The following is a 15,397-nucleotide window of genomic DNA, read 5'->3' on the forward strand; positions in this document are numbered from 1 at the left end:
AGGAGTCTTCTGCACATACCCTGCCTATGCCATGCATCTCAATGTTTTTTTTTTTAATTTAGATCACAGGCTACGAACAACAATGGGCAGCACCATTAGTGTGGCCCATGCACCCAGCGATTCCAACGCCAGCTGTCTCACCGCCCTGAGCTCTTGCACAACAGCTGTCAACACGTCCAGGAAACAGCACTTCACCCAGACAGGGCTATAGTAGGCTTATCTATCCGTCAGTCTGTGCGTTATGTTGTGTATTGTAGTTACACCTGTGCAAGGGGGAACCCTGGCTATGTTATCCCCTGGAAATAAGTGGGAGGGTTAGTTTTCCTCTGCTTGGGCCAGGGCCAGGGCTAGGAACAGGAACAGCAGGGACAAGCCTGGCCTTCCTATCACATGCCAGCTGCAGGATATTCTCAGACACTTCGATGTTTTCTATTTTTGGATGCCCCTTTTCCTTCCCTTGCTGAGATGTCAATGCCTGTGGGACTGGGCTGTAAACTTGGCTCTGCTTCTGAACATCCATGGTGCTCGAGTTTCTTTGGAGGTAGGGTTTTGAGTCAGGCCCATCTCCAATAGTCAAGGGAAACACAAGAAAGTGCTTTGCCATAGGAAGTGATGTCCTATGCCCATTATAATCCATCCCCTTAAATCAGCTCACAAGACTGGTAACAGCACACTTCCTCTCTGGATCACTGGTCTGGAATCCACCCCTGGTTGGTGGGCTCCTACCCAGACCCAAAAGGTGTATCCGTGGCTACTAAACTTCTTTTGCAGAAGCACCTTCCTTCCACACCCTGCAATCCTCTCTGCAAAATCCCCTCACCTCCCAGTAAAGTTGCTGCTCTCTCCTTTGTCCAGCAGTTTCATTTTCTCACCCCACCCCTTCTTCCTTTGTGTTCTCTCTTTATTTCCTTTTACTTTCCTTTCTGTTTTGTGCTTCTCCTACCTAGGTGGGTCAGCCTCCTTCCCCAGGGGCTTCCCTTCCCTGGTACTCTGACACACTGGAAGGCTGTGCCCTGCAGGGGGGCAAGAATCCACCAATGGCTTTGTGTGGCATTTGTGCAACTGAGCTGAGTGCCACATGGAAGCACAGAAGAGAGATTGGGCTGGCAGGCTGCTGCCTAAAACTGCAGCCCTGTACACAGGAGCTACTCCCCAGCTGACTGCATTTGAAGTTGCTGCAGCTGGGAGGGAAGGAGAGAGTGGGCAGCTTTCAAGCAATCGCCTGCTGCTTTGCCCCTGCTGCTTAGTCCCCTTTTATTGGGGAGATGCAGCTTTCTGTGCCCACCCACTGGTTCTTTTCTCTTCCCCACACCACTCCCATCTATTACATAGTTGTCAGATGCTCCCTGCAGAAAAGAGAAGACTTCACGTCTTTGATTGGGAAACATTCTAATACACAGAGATAAATTGAGTAGAGTTGCTGATTAGTTGCAGTTAACTAAAATTAATTGTGATAAGTCACACTGTTAAACATTAGAATACCAACTGAAATTTAAACATGTGGATTTTTTTCTACCTCTTTAATGTTGATTTCAGTTATACAATACAAAGTGTGCTGCGTCCACTTTATATTCTTTCACTACAAATGTATGCACTGTAAAAATGATAAACAAAAAAGTATTTTTCAATTCATTTCATACAAGTACTGAAGTGCAATCCACCTGTAACATACAAATGTGGGATTTGAGGTTTCTTTTGATTGCCGAAAGTGTAAACTGCACTCAACCCCCCAAAAGCCTACAGTCTACTCAATCCTACTTCTTGCTCTGCCAATTGCTAAGACAAAGTTGTTTACATTTACAGGAAATAGCACTGCCTGCTTCTTACTTACAGTGACACCAGCAAGTAAGAACTGATGTTCAAATAGCACTTTTGGAACTGATGTTGCAAGGTGTTTACTGCCAGGGAGTTAAATATGTGTAAGCCGCCATTTCAGGGGACATACTTCCATACTGATGATTCTCTTTAAAAAAGTTATTCATTAATAAAATTTGTGACTGAACTCTTTGAAGGAGAATTCTCTCCTGTTTTACCTGCATTCAGCCACATATTTCTTATTATAGCAGTCTTGGATGATGACCCAGCATACGCTCGTTTTGAGAACAGTCTTCAGCAGATCTGATAAAACACAAAAACGATACCAATGTGAGATTTCTAAAAATAGCTACAGTGCTTGATCCAAAGTTTAAGAAACTGAAGTGCCATCCAAAAATCTAAGAGGATCGAGGTATGGAACATGCTTTCAGAAGATTTAAAAGAGCAACACTCCAATGAGGAAACTATAGAACCTAAACCACCAAAAAAGAAAATCAACCTTCTGCTGGTGGTATCTGACTCAGAGGATGAAAATGAATATGCATTAGTCCACACTCCTTTGCATCATTATCAAGCAGAACCCAAGATCAGCAGAGATGCATATTTTCTGGAATGGTGATTGAAGCATGAAGGAACATACGATTCTTTAGTGCATCTGGCATGTAAATATCTTGCAATGCCAGCTACAACAATGCTATGTGAACATCTATTCTCACTTTCAGGTGTAATTGTGATCAAGAAGCAGGCAGCATTATTTCCTGCAAATATAAAACTTGTTTGTCTGAGCAATTGGCTGAACAAGAAATCGGACTGAATGGACTTGTTGACAATAGAGTTTTGCATTGTTTTATTTTTGAATGCAGGGGGTTTTGTACATAATTTCTATATTTGTAAGTTCAACTTCCATGATAAAGAGATTGTATTACAGTATTTGAATTAGATGAATTGAATGCCACATTTGTTTTTTACAGTGCAAATTTGTAATAAAAATATAAAGTGAGCACTGAACACCTTGTATTCTGTATTGTAACTGAAATCAGTATATTTGAAAATGTAGAAAATATCCACAAATATTTAAAATGGTATTCTATTATTGTTTAAAAGTGTGATAAATTGTGTGATTAAAAATCAGAATTAATCACAATTATTTTTTCAATTGCTTGACAGCAGTAAAGTTGACCTGAGTTACAAAATTTGTAATGATCTATGCGTTTTTTTATTGCACGCATACCCACAGCTTCAAGGTGCTTTACCGCAGAACTCTTGCTCAGCCTATTACAGAAAGAGGCCCTAATCAGGAAATTCAGACCCACATTCCCATCCAGATTTTGACAAAATCCACATTTGTGCAGCCTCCCCAGAACATTAAAGCTCCTAAATAGAGAATATTGCATATGCACCATGTGGTATTCCAGAGCTTAGAAAAGTCTTTATCTTGTTGCAGTGATGGTAGAACAGTCGCAATCAAGAAAATAAGGAAGAAGACATTCACCCTGTCTAAATCTATACGCAAGGAAGTAAAACAAGTGAGGTAAACATTAAAACCTGCACATTATATGCCATTCTATATTTACACCAGTGTAATGGAGATCAGAACCTGCCCCAGTGTTATTTGTGTTCATGCTTTTCTCTCTCAAACAGTGTTGAAAACACATTACTTTGAACCTGGTTGAACATGTTCCTATGCATATTTAGCTTTTCCCCTACACCTAATAGCAACACTTGACCTTCTAAGTCTCCCCTGTATGCCTTTGGAACTGGAAAGGGTATGATTCCTCTTCATTTTCACAGAGAACTTGATCATCCCAATCTCTGCAAATTCATCGGTGGTTGTACAGAGGTGCCAAATGTTGCCATCGTGACAGAATACTGTCCAAAAGGTAGCCTGAGTGATGTGTTGCTTAATGAAGACATTCCTCTCAACTGGGGCTTCAGGTAAAAACAGGTGAAGTAAGAGATACACCTAGCACCACCAGGTGATGCTTAGGTTGAAGAGGGATATTAAATATGGTAAATGTGACATTGCTGTGATATAGAGAATAGCATGCTTATGAAAGCAAGGAGAGAGAGACCCATTGGATGAGAGACATCCAAGTTTCTGATTTGACCTGTTCGGGGCATATACGGGGACCCCTGAATTTAGTTTTTCTAATGTCACAACCAGACCTTTTTACCCCATCTCCAGTATGCTGCCACACCTTTTTAAACCTGGGTTCCCATATAATCGTTTTTATTTCACAGCTGTAGTCTGTACTTTGATGTCCTGATTCAAGATAAGTAAGAATGAAGCATAGCCAAATTCATGATCATTCAATAATGAACAGATTAATACAATAAAAAATGCATCATTAGCACTATCTATACAAACAAATGTATATAAAATGGGCTCAGGATTTCAAAGGAACTCCCATATGAAATACTTCTTCATGTATAATTGCGACATTCCCTTATCTGTTCTATTTCTTTTATGTTTGCCATGCTTCTAGGCAACTGAAAAGAAAAAAAGTGGTCTGAGTTGACATGCCACACAAACTAAGAAGGAGGAGTCCTTTGCACATCCAATAAATATCTGTGCACATGATTCAATCCTGCAAACTGCTGGGAACTCCCGCAAGAAACTGAGTTCCTACAGGTGGCCCAGAACCCTCAATTCCCATTCAACTGCATGGGAATGAGGTCCTCACAGAAGTCCTCAGCACTTTCAGGGATTGGCTCCCTAGGCACTGATCTATTTAAATCAGCAGGACTCTTTCCAGTGCTTCCAACCGTCTTTGAATCAATCCCTTCCCGCATGTCTGGTTCAATGGAATACTGACTCGTTAATGGTCTTGTGCCTTTCAGATTTTCCTTTGCTGGAGACATTGCCCAAGGAATGGCTTATCTTCACCAGCATAAAATCTATCATGGACGCTTAAAGTCGAATAATTGTGTGATAGATGATCGCTGGGTCTGTAAAGTTTCAGGTAATGAAGAGAGATGAAAATCTGAAACATGGCCAACTAATGCAGGCTCATTCCCTGCCATTCACTGCTCCTGCAGGACTGAGCGCCAACATTGTAGGTGGAAATGCTAAGTGCAGCAGCCTTCATTAAAAGCAAACTATGTTAGAGCAAACGTCCCATTACATTATCCTGTCTGGTTTCCAATTTACATGTGTCAGGATTGCACCAATCATGCGACACAAATAATGGAGTCAGTCATCAGACTTAGCAGTAGCTATGCCATTCTCTGTGATGTTTTTTTCCGCCTGATGCAATTCTCTGACAAAGCAAATCCTCCTTTCAGACAATAATCACAGTGGCCTGGGTGAAAAGGTGGGCTTCCAGTCTAAAGAATAGGATCATTGGAGTTTCACCAGTAGAGACTGGTCAGAACCAAAACCCTGAACCTGAACCCTTGCCTCCCACACCAAATTTCAGTCATGTCTGGATGTAGGACATAGAGGTCAGAAATTATATCACAATGTTCTCTGAACATAGCTCAGCATCCAGATGCTGGGTCAGATCCCAAGGTCCCGACTAGCTTCTTATCATGCAGGTTGGAAGATGGGGGGAAAGCTAGTCTTTTCTCTAGGTGCACCTCTACCCTAGCAACAGGGAAGTGGATGGTGCAGAAAAGAAGTGGACATGCTAGCGCTTTGTTGCACTGCAATGAATCTACTATGGCTGGATACACTGGTCCAGAAACCACAGCAGGGGTAGCAAGAAGCAGCCATACCCCACCACACAATCTCACCCAATAGTCCAGCTGCAGTTCCAGTATTCACAACCATATAGGAATATAAATCAAAGCAATATGTAATGTTATTTTTAAACCAAGCCTCACCTCCCCCCCCCCCCCCATACAGAGCAAACACCTTTAAAGCACTAATATTACCACAGTACTTAATAATAATAGAAGAGTTTCAGGAGAAAACAACTCTTACTGAGTACCTGTTCCCTTCTTCCATTCATGAAAGACTACGGATTACAGGCCTACAGAAAAGAGGATTTGTGCGAGGGGACTAGCGCATATAAGAAGCATTTGATGCAGATTTACTTGGCTCCTGAGGCCCACTCATTGCTGGATTTTGTCCCCACTTCTGTGGCAGACGTGTACAGGTGATACATTTTTCTCTTTCTGTCTCTGTGATCAAACAACCTTCCATCATAATCTGGCTAGATTCCAAAACTATACGAGGATAAATTTGATGGATTGTGATTAAAAATTGATTGATTCTTATTTAGAGAATAATTTAGACGTGAGATTTGTCCTTCCAAGAAAGGAAGCCAAATTCTCTACTCAGTAAATGCTCTTGTAAATTCAGAGCAACTCCATTTGTTGTTAATGGAGCTACTCTGGTTTTGCATCAGTGTAAATGAGATAAACAACTAGCTCTGAGTCTATGATTTTTTTAAAAAAAATCACTGCCTCCCTTGAGTTTTTCCTTTTGAAAAAAAATTTACTTAGCTAATGGCAATGTACTAAGAGTTAAAATAGGAGCAATTTTCCAATGTGTCAGCAAAACTCATCCATAATATATTTCCATATGTGGTGGGAACAGCATATTTTTGCTGAATACACTGGATGGCTATATTTTGCATGGAGAAAAAAAACCTAGCCACACCAAGGAAAAGAAGGCACTCTTGAGTGACACTGTGCCTTTCTTTCTCAGTGAACCCAGAGGGCAGTACTTTGCAATCACTTATCTACCCAGAGGATTCTGTCATGCCAGGTTCTAGCCTTCCCGGCTTCCTATTCAAACACGTACGTGGATTTACTAGGAGGGCTGCAAGAGACAAGAATAGTCCTGTGGCTGAGGGACCTGGTTTGCTACCTTGTTCTATTACCGAATCCCCGTGTAATCTTGAGCAGATTATTCCCTCCTCCTCCTACTTTGGGACATTAATATTTAGCCTATTTTTGGACTGTGAGATCTTTGTGGACGACACTCTTTCCGAGTCTTTATGAAATGCTTCGCACAATGGAGCCCTGACCTAGGCTGGGGGTTTTAGGTGCTACTAGAACACAAATAATAAATAATTAGGGCTAGTGAAGGAATAAAGGTGGTGGTGTCTATCTTTGGTATGCAGGGATCTGCTTTTGTATTTCCATCTCTTCTGACCCAGCCAGCGTGTTTGAGCAACAAGGACCAACACACTCTGTCCATGGAAGAAATCTAGCCATGCTACTAAGCAACTAAATCACTGTATTTAAAGAGACAGGCATTTCTAAAACAACCGTTCACCTCTAGGGTACAGTTGTAGTCTAGCCCAGGCTGGTCCCGCCCAAAGACTGTAACCTTCTGGTGGCTGATTGAGGGCCTTTTAATGAATTAGTTGCCAACTCTGACAGGTGTGCTCTGCTCACCGTGGAATGGCACTGCCTCTTGGTGGTGCGGGGGGTGAGCTGGTCAGGCAGGCAGCCCGTCCAGCTGTTACACCCAGTCAGCTTCTTCTCTGCAGCTGCTCTCTCGTGACAGGCACCGTGGCATCCTTTTCATTATGCAGCCCTCCGACCAGGACACTGTTGTGGTGTCCCATTCTAGGGTGGGGATGGGGATGTGCATCAAGACTCTCCAACAGTCTTCTGCTTCACAGTGCTTCTCTCAGCAGCTGGCAAGCGGTCTTGGGCCCACCCTCCACACAGCAGCTGAGGTCTGTTCCCTGCCTCACTTCCATCTCTCCTGGCCTTCCCCTCTTCTGGGGCTGCCAGTCTTTCCACTCCCAGGGAGTAATTTTAGGTAACTTGTCTCAGGGCCCCAACTCTTCTCCCAGGCTACGTCTTCACAGAAGAAAATATGCTAATGAGAGACTCATTAGCATAAGTCACAATCTCATTAGCATATTTTCCGCTGTTTCTTTTCGCATAAAAAGAAGCAGTGTGGACAGGATTTTTTTACGCAAGATCCTTACGCCTCTCTCAGACAGGTATAAGGATCATGCGCAAAATGGGGGTTTTGCGCAAAAAAGCCCTGTCCACACTGCTTCTTTTTGCACAAAAACCCCTTGCTCAAAAAGAAACAGCAGAAAATATGCTAATGAGATCTTAACTTATGCTAATTAGCCCCTCATTAGCATATTTTCTGCCAGAAGAACTGGCCGTTAAGACGAAGCCCCAAAGAGTAATTACAGGCTCCTCCCTGCTGCCTCCTCCTTCCTGTGTTTGGTCAAAGCCCTGCCTCTTCCTCACAGGTGAAGGTCTCTCTAATTAGCTGCCACTAGCTTGGGCTCCCCTATTTGCATCCTAATTAGCTGACCAGACCTACCAGGCCTAACTCAGCTCTTGCAGGGCCAGTGTGGGGAAGCCTATCCCACATCATGCTAACGTAAAATGATTTCAATTAATTCTTTCCCCTGTTATCACTAACCTCCCAGCAAAAAGGGAATGGCCTGCACAGGAGCTTGCAAGTTTGTATGTCTTGGATTCCGGCATATTCCTGTTTTACGCAGCATCAGCAGCCCATTATGCTGAGACCTGTTAGGACTATGCTAAAGGCCTTTAGCCATTTCACGTCACATTTTTTACCTCAGTGGGAGTTAGGCACCTGGGTGCTTTAGAGAATCCCACGAGGTGCCTCTCTGCATTTTAAGGTGCCTAAATACCTTTACCTTTAGGCTTGGCCTTCCAGTGGCTGAAGTTACACTGTTCTGTTTCTGCAGGGCCACCTGGGGGGGGAGGAAGGAAGTGGGGCAATTTGCCCCAGGCCCCGGGCCCCACAGGGTCCCCCACGAGAATGTCTGAGGTCTGAGACAGGGAGTGCCAGGAAAGGGCCCCTGAAATTGCTTTGCCCCAGGTCCCCTGAATCCTCTGGGCGGCCCTGTGTTTCTGTGCTAGGCCCAACTACTGAGGGATTATGCACTTGAGCTTTTATTCTTCTTGGCCTTACGGTGCTCCACACCATCAGGAGTGTCTCACGCACCTTGTTTAGTCACTGCCTCACATGCAGTGTGCCAAGAATGCTGAGATTGTTTGACATGCATTCAGCTTGCTGCTCCCTGCAGGGGCAATGTGCCCTGTTGTAGGCCACCCTGCCTTAAATTTGTGGCGGAGCTTGTGTCTTGGAGCCACATCTTGACCAGACCTTCCCTTGGTTCATGTCTTAGGCAACTGAGCACTCCAGGGAACTTAGCTGGTTACAGAGGTATCTGTTACAGGACAACCTGTCATCCCCGAGTGCCTAGGAAGTCTGTCTTTGCTACACTGTGGATAACCCTACTTGGCCAATAACTAGCCAGTGGTGAAATCAGAGTGAGGCAATTAGCACCAGTGTGCCCAAGCAGTCCAGAGAGAAAGTCCCTGCAAAAGAGATGTCACCTGTAGTATTGCAAGAGCTGTCCTCTAATCCAGGTTCACGAGTGCTTGGCATCTCTCATGTAATAAAATTTGTGTTTGACATTGGAGCAGGTGCTAACCCACCAAAACACCATGGCTCAATCCTGCTGTCCTTAGACATCCAAAAGGTCCACTGATTTTTGTGAGCTTTTGGCCTAAATAAGGATGGAGCAGAGACTGCAATCAATCAATCAATCAAGAATGAGGGAGAAAATGTGTAAAAATGCCATTCATTTCTTCAAATGGCTCTGTGTACAGTATATTCACATATTCACTAGTTATTTGTCTGTAATATTGCAGTTATTCCATCATTTTATTGGAGATTGCCACAAGGAATGACCCTGTGCCGGTAAGAGCTGAAGAGCTATTTGTGAAGTTCCTCATAATTGTGATCCTGGTGCCATTGAAGATTTCTCAAAACCCCAACTGACTTCAGCAGGAGCAGGATTGGGCTCAAAGTACTGTATTCACAATGGTGTATATTCCGGTCAAGGGCCAAAGTCTTCAGTGCTTACTCAGGGTTGGACCTTTATTTTGATTACTTTTGGTGTAAAATCAGTTCCAGTGGAGCAAGGCCACCAATGTTAGATCCCTCCTAGTGAAACCAGCCTCTGGAATCCCCAAGGGTATGTCTACCCTACCACCCTAGTTCGAACTAGAGTGGTAATGTAGGCAACCGGAGTTGCAAATGAAGCCCGGGATTTGAATTTCCCGGGCTTCATTTGCATGTTGCCGGGTGCCGCCATTTTTAAATGTCCGCTAGTTCAGACTCCATGCCCCGCGGCTACACACGGCACGAACTAGGTAGTTCGGACTAGGCTTCCTATTCTGAACTACCTGTACTCCTAGTTCCATGGGAAATTCAAATCCCGGGCTTCATTTGCAACTCCGGTTGACTACATTACCACCCTAGTTTGAACTAGGGTGGTAGTGTAGACATACCCCAAGAGAAATGCAGTGGAAAATTTTACTACAGCTTCCACTCTGTTCTTTTTCCTGGGTACGCTCTGTGAGGCTGGACTGAGGATGAGGTATGTCACTCCTAGGCTTTCCCTGCACCTGCCCAGCCCCGCTTTGCCTGCTCAGTTTCTAGTCCTCCTGCAGTTTCTAGTCCTCCTCCAGTCCGAAGCTGTGAGGACAGTGCTGGCGTAGCTGCTGAACCCCTATTCATGGGGAGGATGTTGTCTGGACATGGATCTCAGGGCAAATGATCTATGGCAAACTGTGCATCAAAATCAATGTAAGAGTCCCTGAAAAAAACCAACAGTTTAATGATTCTGGCTCCATAAAACGATTTTGCTTAAAAATAACTCTGGTGACCTGCCCTTATGATTACAGTTCTCCTACTTGTAACTGTTCATGACAGTGGCCCAGCATGGTCCTTCCAGCTTCATTAGGAGCTTTGCCAGGTGTCTGGCAGCTCCTGTCAGCACCACCAACTGGGCTGTTAGAAGTCTGGTCAGCAGTGTAGCAAGGCTAAGGCAGGTTCCTTACCTGCCATGGCTCCGGGCAGCTCCTGGAAACCCCAGCATGTCCCCCCTTCTGGCTCCTACATGTCAGGGAAGCCAAGTGGATCCTCACACTGCCCCATGCAGGTGCCAGCTCTGTAGCTCCCACTGTCTGGGAACCTTGGCCCCGGGTGCTGCAGGGGCATCCCCTGTGGACAGGGCAGTGTGTAGAGCCATCTGGCCACACCTCCATGTCAGAGCCAGAGGGGAACACGCCGCTGCTTCTGCCAGCTGCTTGAGGTAAGTACCACCCGGAGTCTGCACTCCTGAGCAACCTCCCGTGCCCCAGCACACTGACCCAGGGCTGATCCCTCTCCCATCCTCTGGACCTTTCAATCCCAGCCTAGAGCACTTTCTTACACCCCAAATCTCTCCTGCCCAGCCCCTCCCCAGATCCTGCACTCCCAGCCAAGCCTCACCCCCCACTCCCAATGCCCTGCACCAGCTCTGATCCCCCACCCACCCTCCAAATCCTAAAGTCCCAATCCAGAGCACCCTCCTACACCCCAGATTCCTCTTTGCCAGCCCCACCCCAGAGACTGCACCACCAGCCCCACAACACCAACCCCTCGTCCCAGCCCAAACCTCCCTCCTGCACCCTGATTTCTGCCCCCACCCCAGAACCTGCACCCCCAGCCTAGAACCTGTACCCTTCCCCACACACCAACCCTCTGCCTCAGCCGCCTCCCATACTATTAACCCCTTAGCTCCATCCCTCATCCCACAGCCCCCTCCTACACTGCAATCCCTGAGCCCTGGCCCCACCCTGCAGCTAGAGCCTTCACCCCATCTTGCATCCCAACCCACTGCCTCAGCCTGGAGGCCTCCCCCTGCACCTTGAACTTTTCTTTTCTGGTCTCACCCTGGACCTCACACCCCAGACAGAGCTTTCACCCATTCCCATACCCCAACCCTTGAGCCAACCCGATGAAAACAAACGTGTGGGGGGGGGTGACAGAGGGAGAGGGAATTGAATGAGCAGGGTGGAGCCTTGGAGTAGGGATGGGGCAGGGCCTCAGAGGAGAGGTGGAGTAGGTAAAATGGCAATCCTATTCATAAGGAGCAGTGGATCGTGCAGTGTCTGATGTTTTCAATCATTCCAAGAGCTGCTCTCCTTCGATCTAGGCAGAGCTCAGATCTTGTCAGCTGAGTGAGAGCTTGCAGACAGCCATCTGTGCCTGACAGAGATATGTAGGACTCTTCAGTACTCAGACATGAAAGCTCTGGTCTGGAACATTTCCACTGGAGAGGAAAAAGGGAGGCTTCTGTACAGAAAGTGATAGGCAAGAATATGCCCCAAACGCATTACAATAGGGGTGTGTTTTCAACACAGGGCATGAGGAACCTACCAACTGTTCTCTCATTGATTAGTGTATTCAGTGCTTTACATCACTATTATTGATTTTTTTCCACTACTGTTCCCCTTCCTGTTCTCTTCTTCCAACGTTGTTCTTGAGAAGGATGATTCTCATTCAGCGGAACATTCCTCATGCCTACCTCTAACAGAATTAATTTCAGGAAAGTCAGAGAATTCCTGCCCATGCCCGACAGACTATGTGGAGGTAAATGCAGTTATATAGTCTCTCTCACAAAAATCTTTATTAAGGTGATTACAGCGCATGAGAATGGTTTTAATGCAATATTCCTCTGAGGAATGTAAACCTTACTTTTAAGTTGGAAACCCAGGAAATGCAGAGTGAAGGATGAACTTCTTAAGCAAGGCACAATAAAATGTTCTTTATCTTATGCTTTGTCTATGCTACACTGCTTTTAGTGACACGGACATGTCATTAAAGGTCAGGCTCCCCTGACCTTTAATGTAAATACTTTAATGTAAATGCTATTGGCTGTCGCTTTTGCTGACAAATTTTTTCACTCCTTATGAGTGGTGTTGGCTTTGTCAGCAGTAGAGTGCTCCTGCAAACAATGTGCTGTTTACAATACCACTTGCTATGCAAAACTTTGGTAGTTTGGGGGTGGGGATTTAAGCCTTTTTCCTGTTTCAGCTAATTAGGAGGTGCAGGAAAACCAACCCATCGCAAAGGCCTACATTTGAGCAAGTCAAAAAGTTGTTGTACAAGATGAATCCTAACAAAGTTAGTCCGGTCGACATGATGATGACTCTGGTGAGCTTAATAGATTCTTAATCAAACCAGAACACAACCCAAACAGGATTTAAAACACCCACCCAAAACTGCTGCCAGCTCTCCCTTCTTATCGCTTGGAGTGATCTTGTCACACCATAGTTTACCCATGAGAACAGCAATCCCACATGACCTCTAGTAGAATTAGCTGAAGCATGAGCTATTGTGGAACCTCAAGTTAACTTTGAGTTCCAGGTTCCATTCTAGCCCCGTTCCTTCAGGTCGTAACTTTCTCAAATATGTTTAAAAAAATTATGTGACAGCAAAATGCAGATGGGGTAGCTCCTGTCCTTCCTTCTCACCTGCACGGCTCCCCTGATGCCGCAGCAGAAGCCCAGTTTACTGTATATAAAAAGTACAATTCTCCAGAGGTATGTTGAGTGTGATTCTACAAAGCTTTGGTGGTGGGATTGGGGCTAGTGGCGCCACCATTTACTGCCACTCACAGAGTACATAAGCACATAAGAATAGCCATACTGGCCCAAGTGATCCATTCCCCTTTCTGGCAAACAGAGGTTAGGGGGTTCATGTGCCACAGCATGGCCTAGCGCAGCTCTGTAATCAGCTGGTGGGGGCCTGAGGCTTAAATACTTATATGATCCCTGCACTGATATCCAGGACTTGGTTCCCAATGATTATGTAGAATTTAAAGCAATGGAGGCAAATTCTTTCTCAGAAGCATGAGCTCTTACTGGTTTCCTGTGGAAGCCACGAACGTGCCTAAGGACAGAATTTGATCTAGGGAGTTTGTAAGGAAAAAAAATAATCTACATCAACTTTTAACCAGAGCCCATCTAAATGGTACCAAACCAGAACCAGGCAAATGCTGAGCTCCCTGCCATTTATTGGCATGAACACCTTAGTGAATGGATTATCCTATAGAATCTGTTTGTCCTGCTCAGATGGAGAAATACAGCAAACACCTGGAAGTGGTCGTTGCAGAACGGACCCAGGACTTAATGCTTGAAAAGCAGAAGACTGATCGCTTATTATATAGTAAGTCAATCATGTTACAGAAAATATAAGGTATTCTGAGCAGTAGTAACTGAAATTTAACTTTCTTCATGGCAAAAAAAATGGAAGTAACTAGCTTCTATAGTTTCAGGGGGTAGCCAACTTAGTCTGTACAGGAAAAAACAACAAATGGTCTGGTAGCACTTTATAGATTAACAAAACATGTAGTTGGTGTCATGAGCTTAAGTGTTGTTTTTTAGCATCTATAGGTCATCCATTAATATAGTTTCTCCATGCAAGGTGCAATAGATATTTATCATTTCTTCATCATGCCCCTCCGCACAAAAAATAAATATTTTTCCATTGACTAGTTAATATTCCAGCTTCCTCAGTGTTCTGAGACCCTCTTCTTTTGCAGAGAATGTATTCTAGTGCAGTGGTAGGCCAGCGGAAGTGTCCTGGGGGGAGCTCTTAGAGGGGTTGGGTTGCTTCGTAGATAGCACACTGTCGAATTCCATTAAGAGGATTGGAATGAGAGAACAAACAGAAATGAAGTAAAAAAAGATAGAATCAGTGATGGGTTCAATTACTTCTGGACTTCCTATGGCTTTGGAATAGTTACCTCCTATGATTTCTCCTGGCCCATGAGCCAGCTGGGAGCTTAGATTAGAATCCAGATAGAATGTGAGATTCAGACCTATCTGTAATAGTAACACTAGTTGCAATAATAATTAGAATGCATAACAAGCAGCATATAGGGGCAAGTCCTGATCTCAGTTACAGCAGTTTGACACCAGTGTAACATCAGAGATTTCCAGTTATTTGGGATTTACCAGGTAGTGAGTGAAGATTTTGTCCTTAATTTTTTTCCAATCTCAGCACATTTTTAAATCATAAACATTTCTTTTGTTTTCTATATTTGAATGGGGGAAAAGTGAGGTTAACGTTCTTTTATTCTCCTTTTCATGCATTCCCCCACCCCCTAATAGCTGACATCTCACTTTGTGCTCTGAAATAGGTATGTTACCAAAGCAAGTAGCAGATGATCTGAGGCAAGGGAAACCTTCACGAGCCCAAAGTTATGTAATTGCCACCATCTTTTTCAGGTAAGTGGGAATGGGTAGATTTAGAACTTTAATTAACCTGCACAAAATCTGTGGTCAAGTCATTTTTAGAGAGGAGGCAAATAATGTCCATAAAAGACAAGCATTAAACTTTTTACCATAATGGAGAATTGCAAATTTCCCCCTAAGAAGAAGGGCTGTTAAAAGGCAATGGCTGAAACCTATGTTCCTGGCACTTACATAATTTCTATCAAAAACTGTGATCACTGGTGGGAAAATGGCAACATTTTCCTCAGGGCAAATGTGTGAGTTTCTGTGAATGATCACAAAACTGCCATTTGTATGTTAAAATTAATGAAGCAGAAAGTGAGACAATCACATAGCTGCATGTCCAGAATACCTCATCTCTAGCAGTTAAACGAAAATATTTTGAAGAGCCAGCTACTCAGTCCATGACAGAGGGAGGATATTATGTCCACTTTTTCTTGTGTGAATAGTTCAAAACCAAGGATCTTTTATCCACAGTCTTTGGTTGTGAAGGGATTTCTTCTCAGTCTAAGCAAATGTTTTAAAGAGGAACGTCCCTAGGTAGAAAGCG

The 15,397-nt window shown here is 44.4% G+C and overlaps 1 protein-coding gene across 1 annotated transcript in view; it reads left to right on the top strand.

Annotated features, from left to right (window-relative positions):
* Window positions 1–15,397, top strand: part of LOC102445409 (atrial natriuretic peptide receptor 1-like) — a 39,502-nt gene that overhangs the window by 22,312 nt on the left and 1,793 nt on the right. Inside the window, exons 9-18 of the mRNA XM_006117988.4 lie at window positions 63–210; window positions 3,260–3,346; window positions 3,607–3,750; window positions 4,657–4,778; window positions 5,774–5,915; window positions 9,430–9,478; window positions 12,098–12,199; window positions 12,644–12,763; window positions 13,684–13,777; window positions 14,754–14,841. Of these exons, the coding sequence (XP_006118050.2) occupies window positions 63–210; window positions 3,260–3,346; window positions 3,607–3,750; window positions 4,657–4,778; window positions 5,774–5,915; window positions 9,430–9,478; window positions 12,098–12,199; window positions 12,644–12,763; window positions 13,684–13,777; window positions 14,754–14,841 (1,096 nt within the window). The remainder of the gene's footprint in view (window positions 1–62; window positions 211–3,259; window positions 3,347–3,606; window positions 3,751–4,656; window positions 4,779–5,773; window positions 5,916–9,429; window positions 9,479–12,097; window positions 12,200–12,643; window positions 12,764–13,683; window positions 13,778–14,753; window positions 14,842–15,397) is intronic.

Source organism: Pelodiscus sinensis, chromosome 6, assembly GCF_049634645.1.
Source record: "Pelodiscus sinensis isolate JC-2024 chromosome 6, ASM4963464v1, whole genome shotgun sequence".
Taxonomy (NCBI): domain Eukaryota; kingdom Metazoa; phylum Chordata; order Testudines; family Trionychidae; genus Pelodiscus; species Pelodiscus sinensis.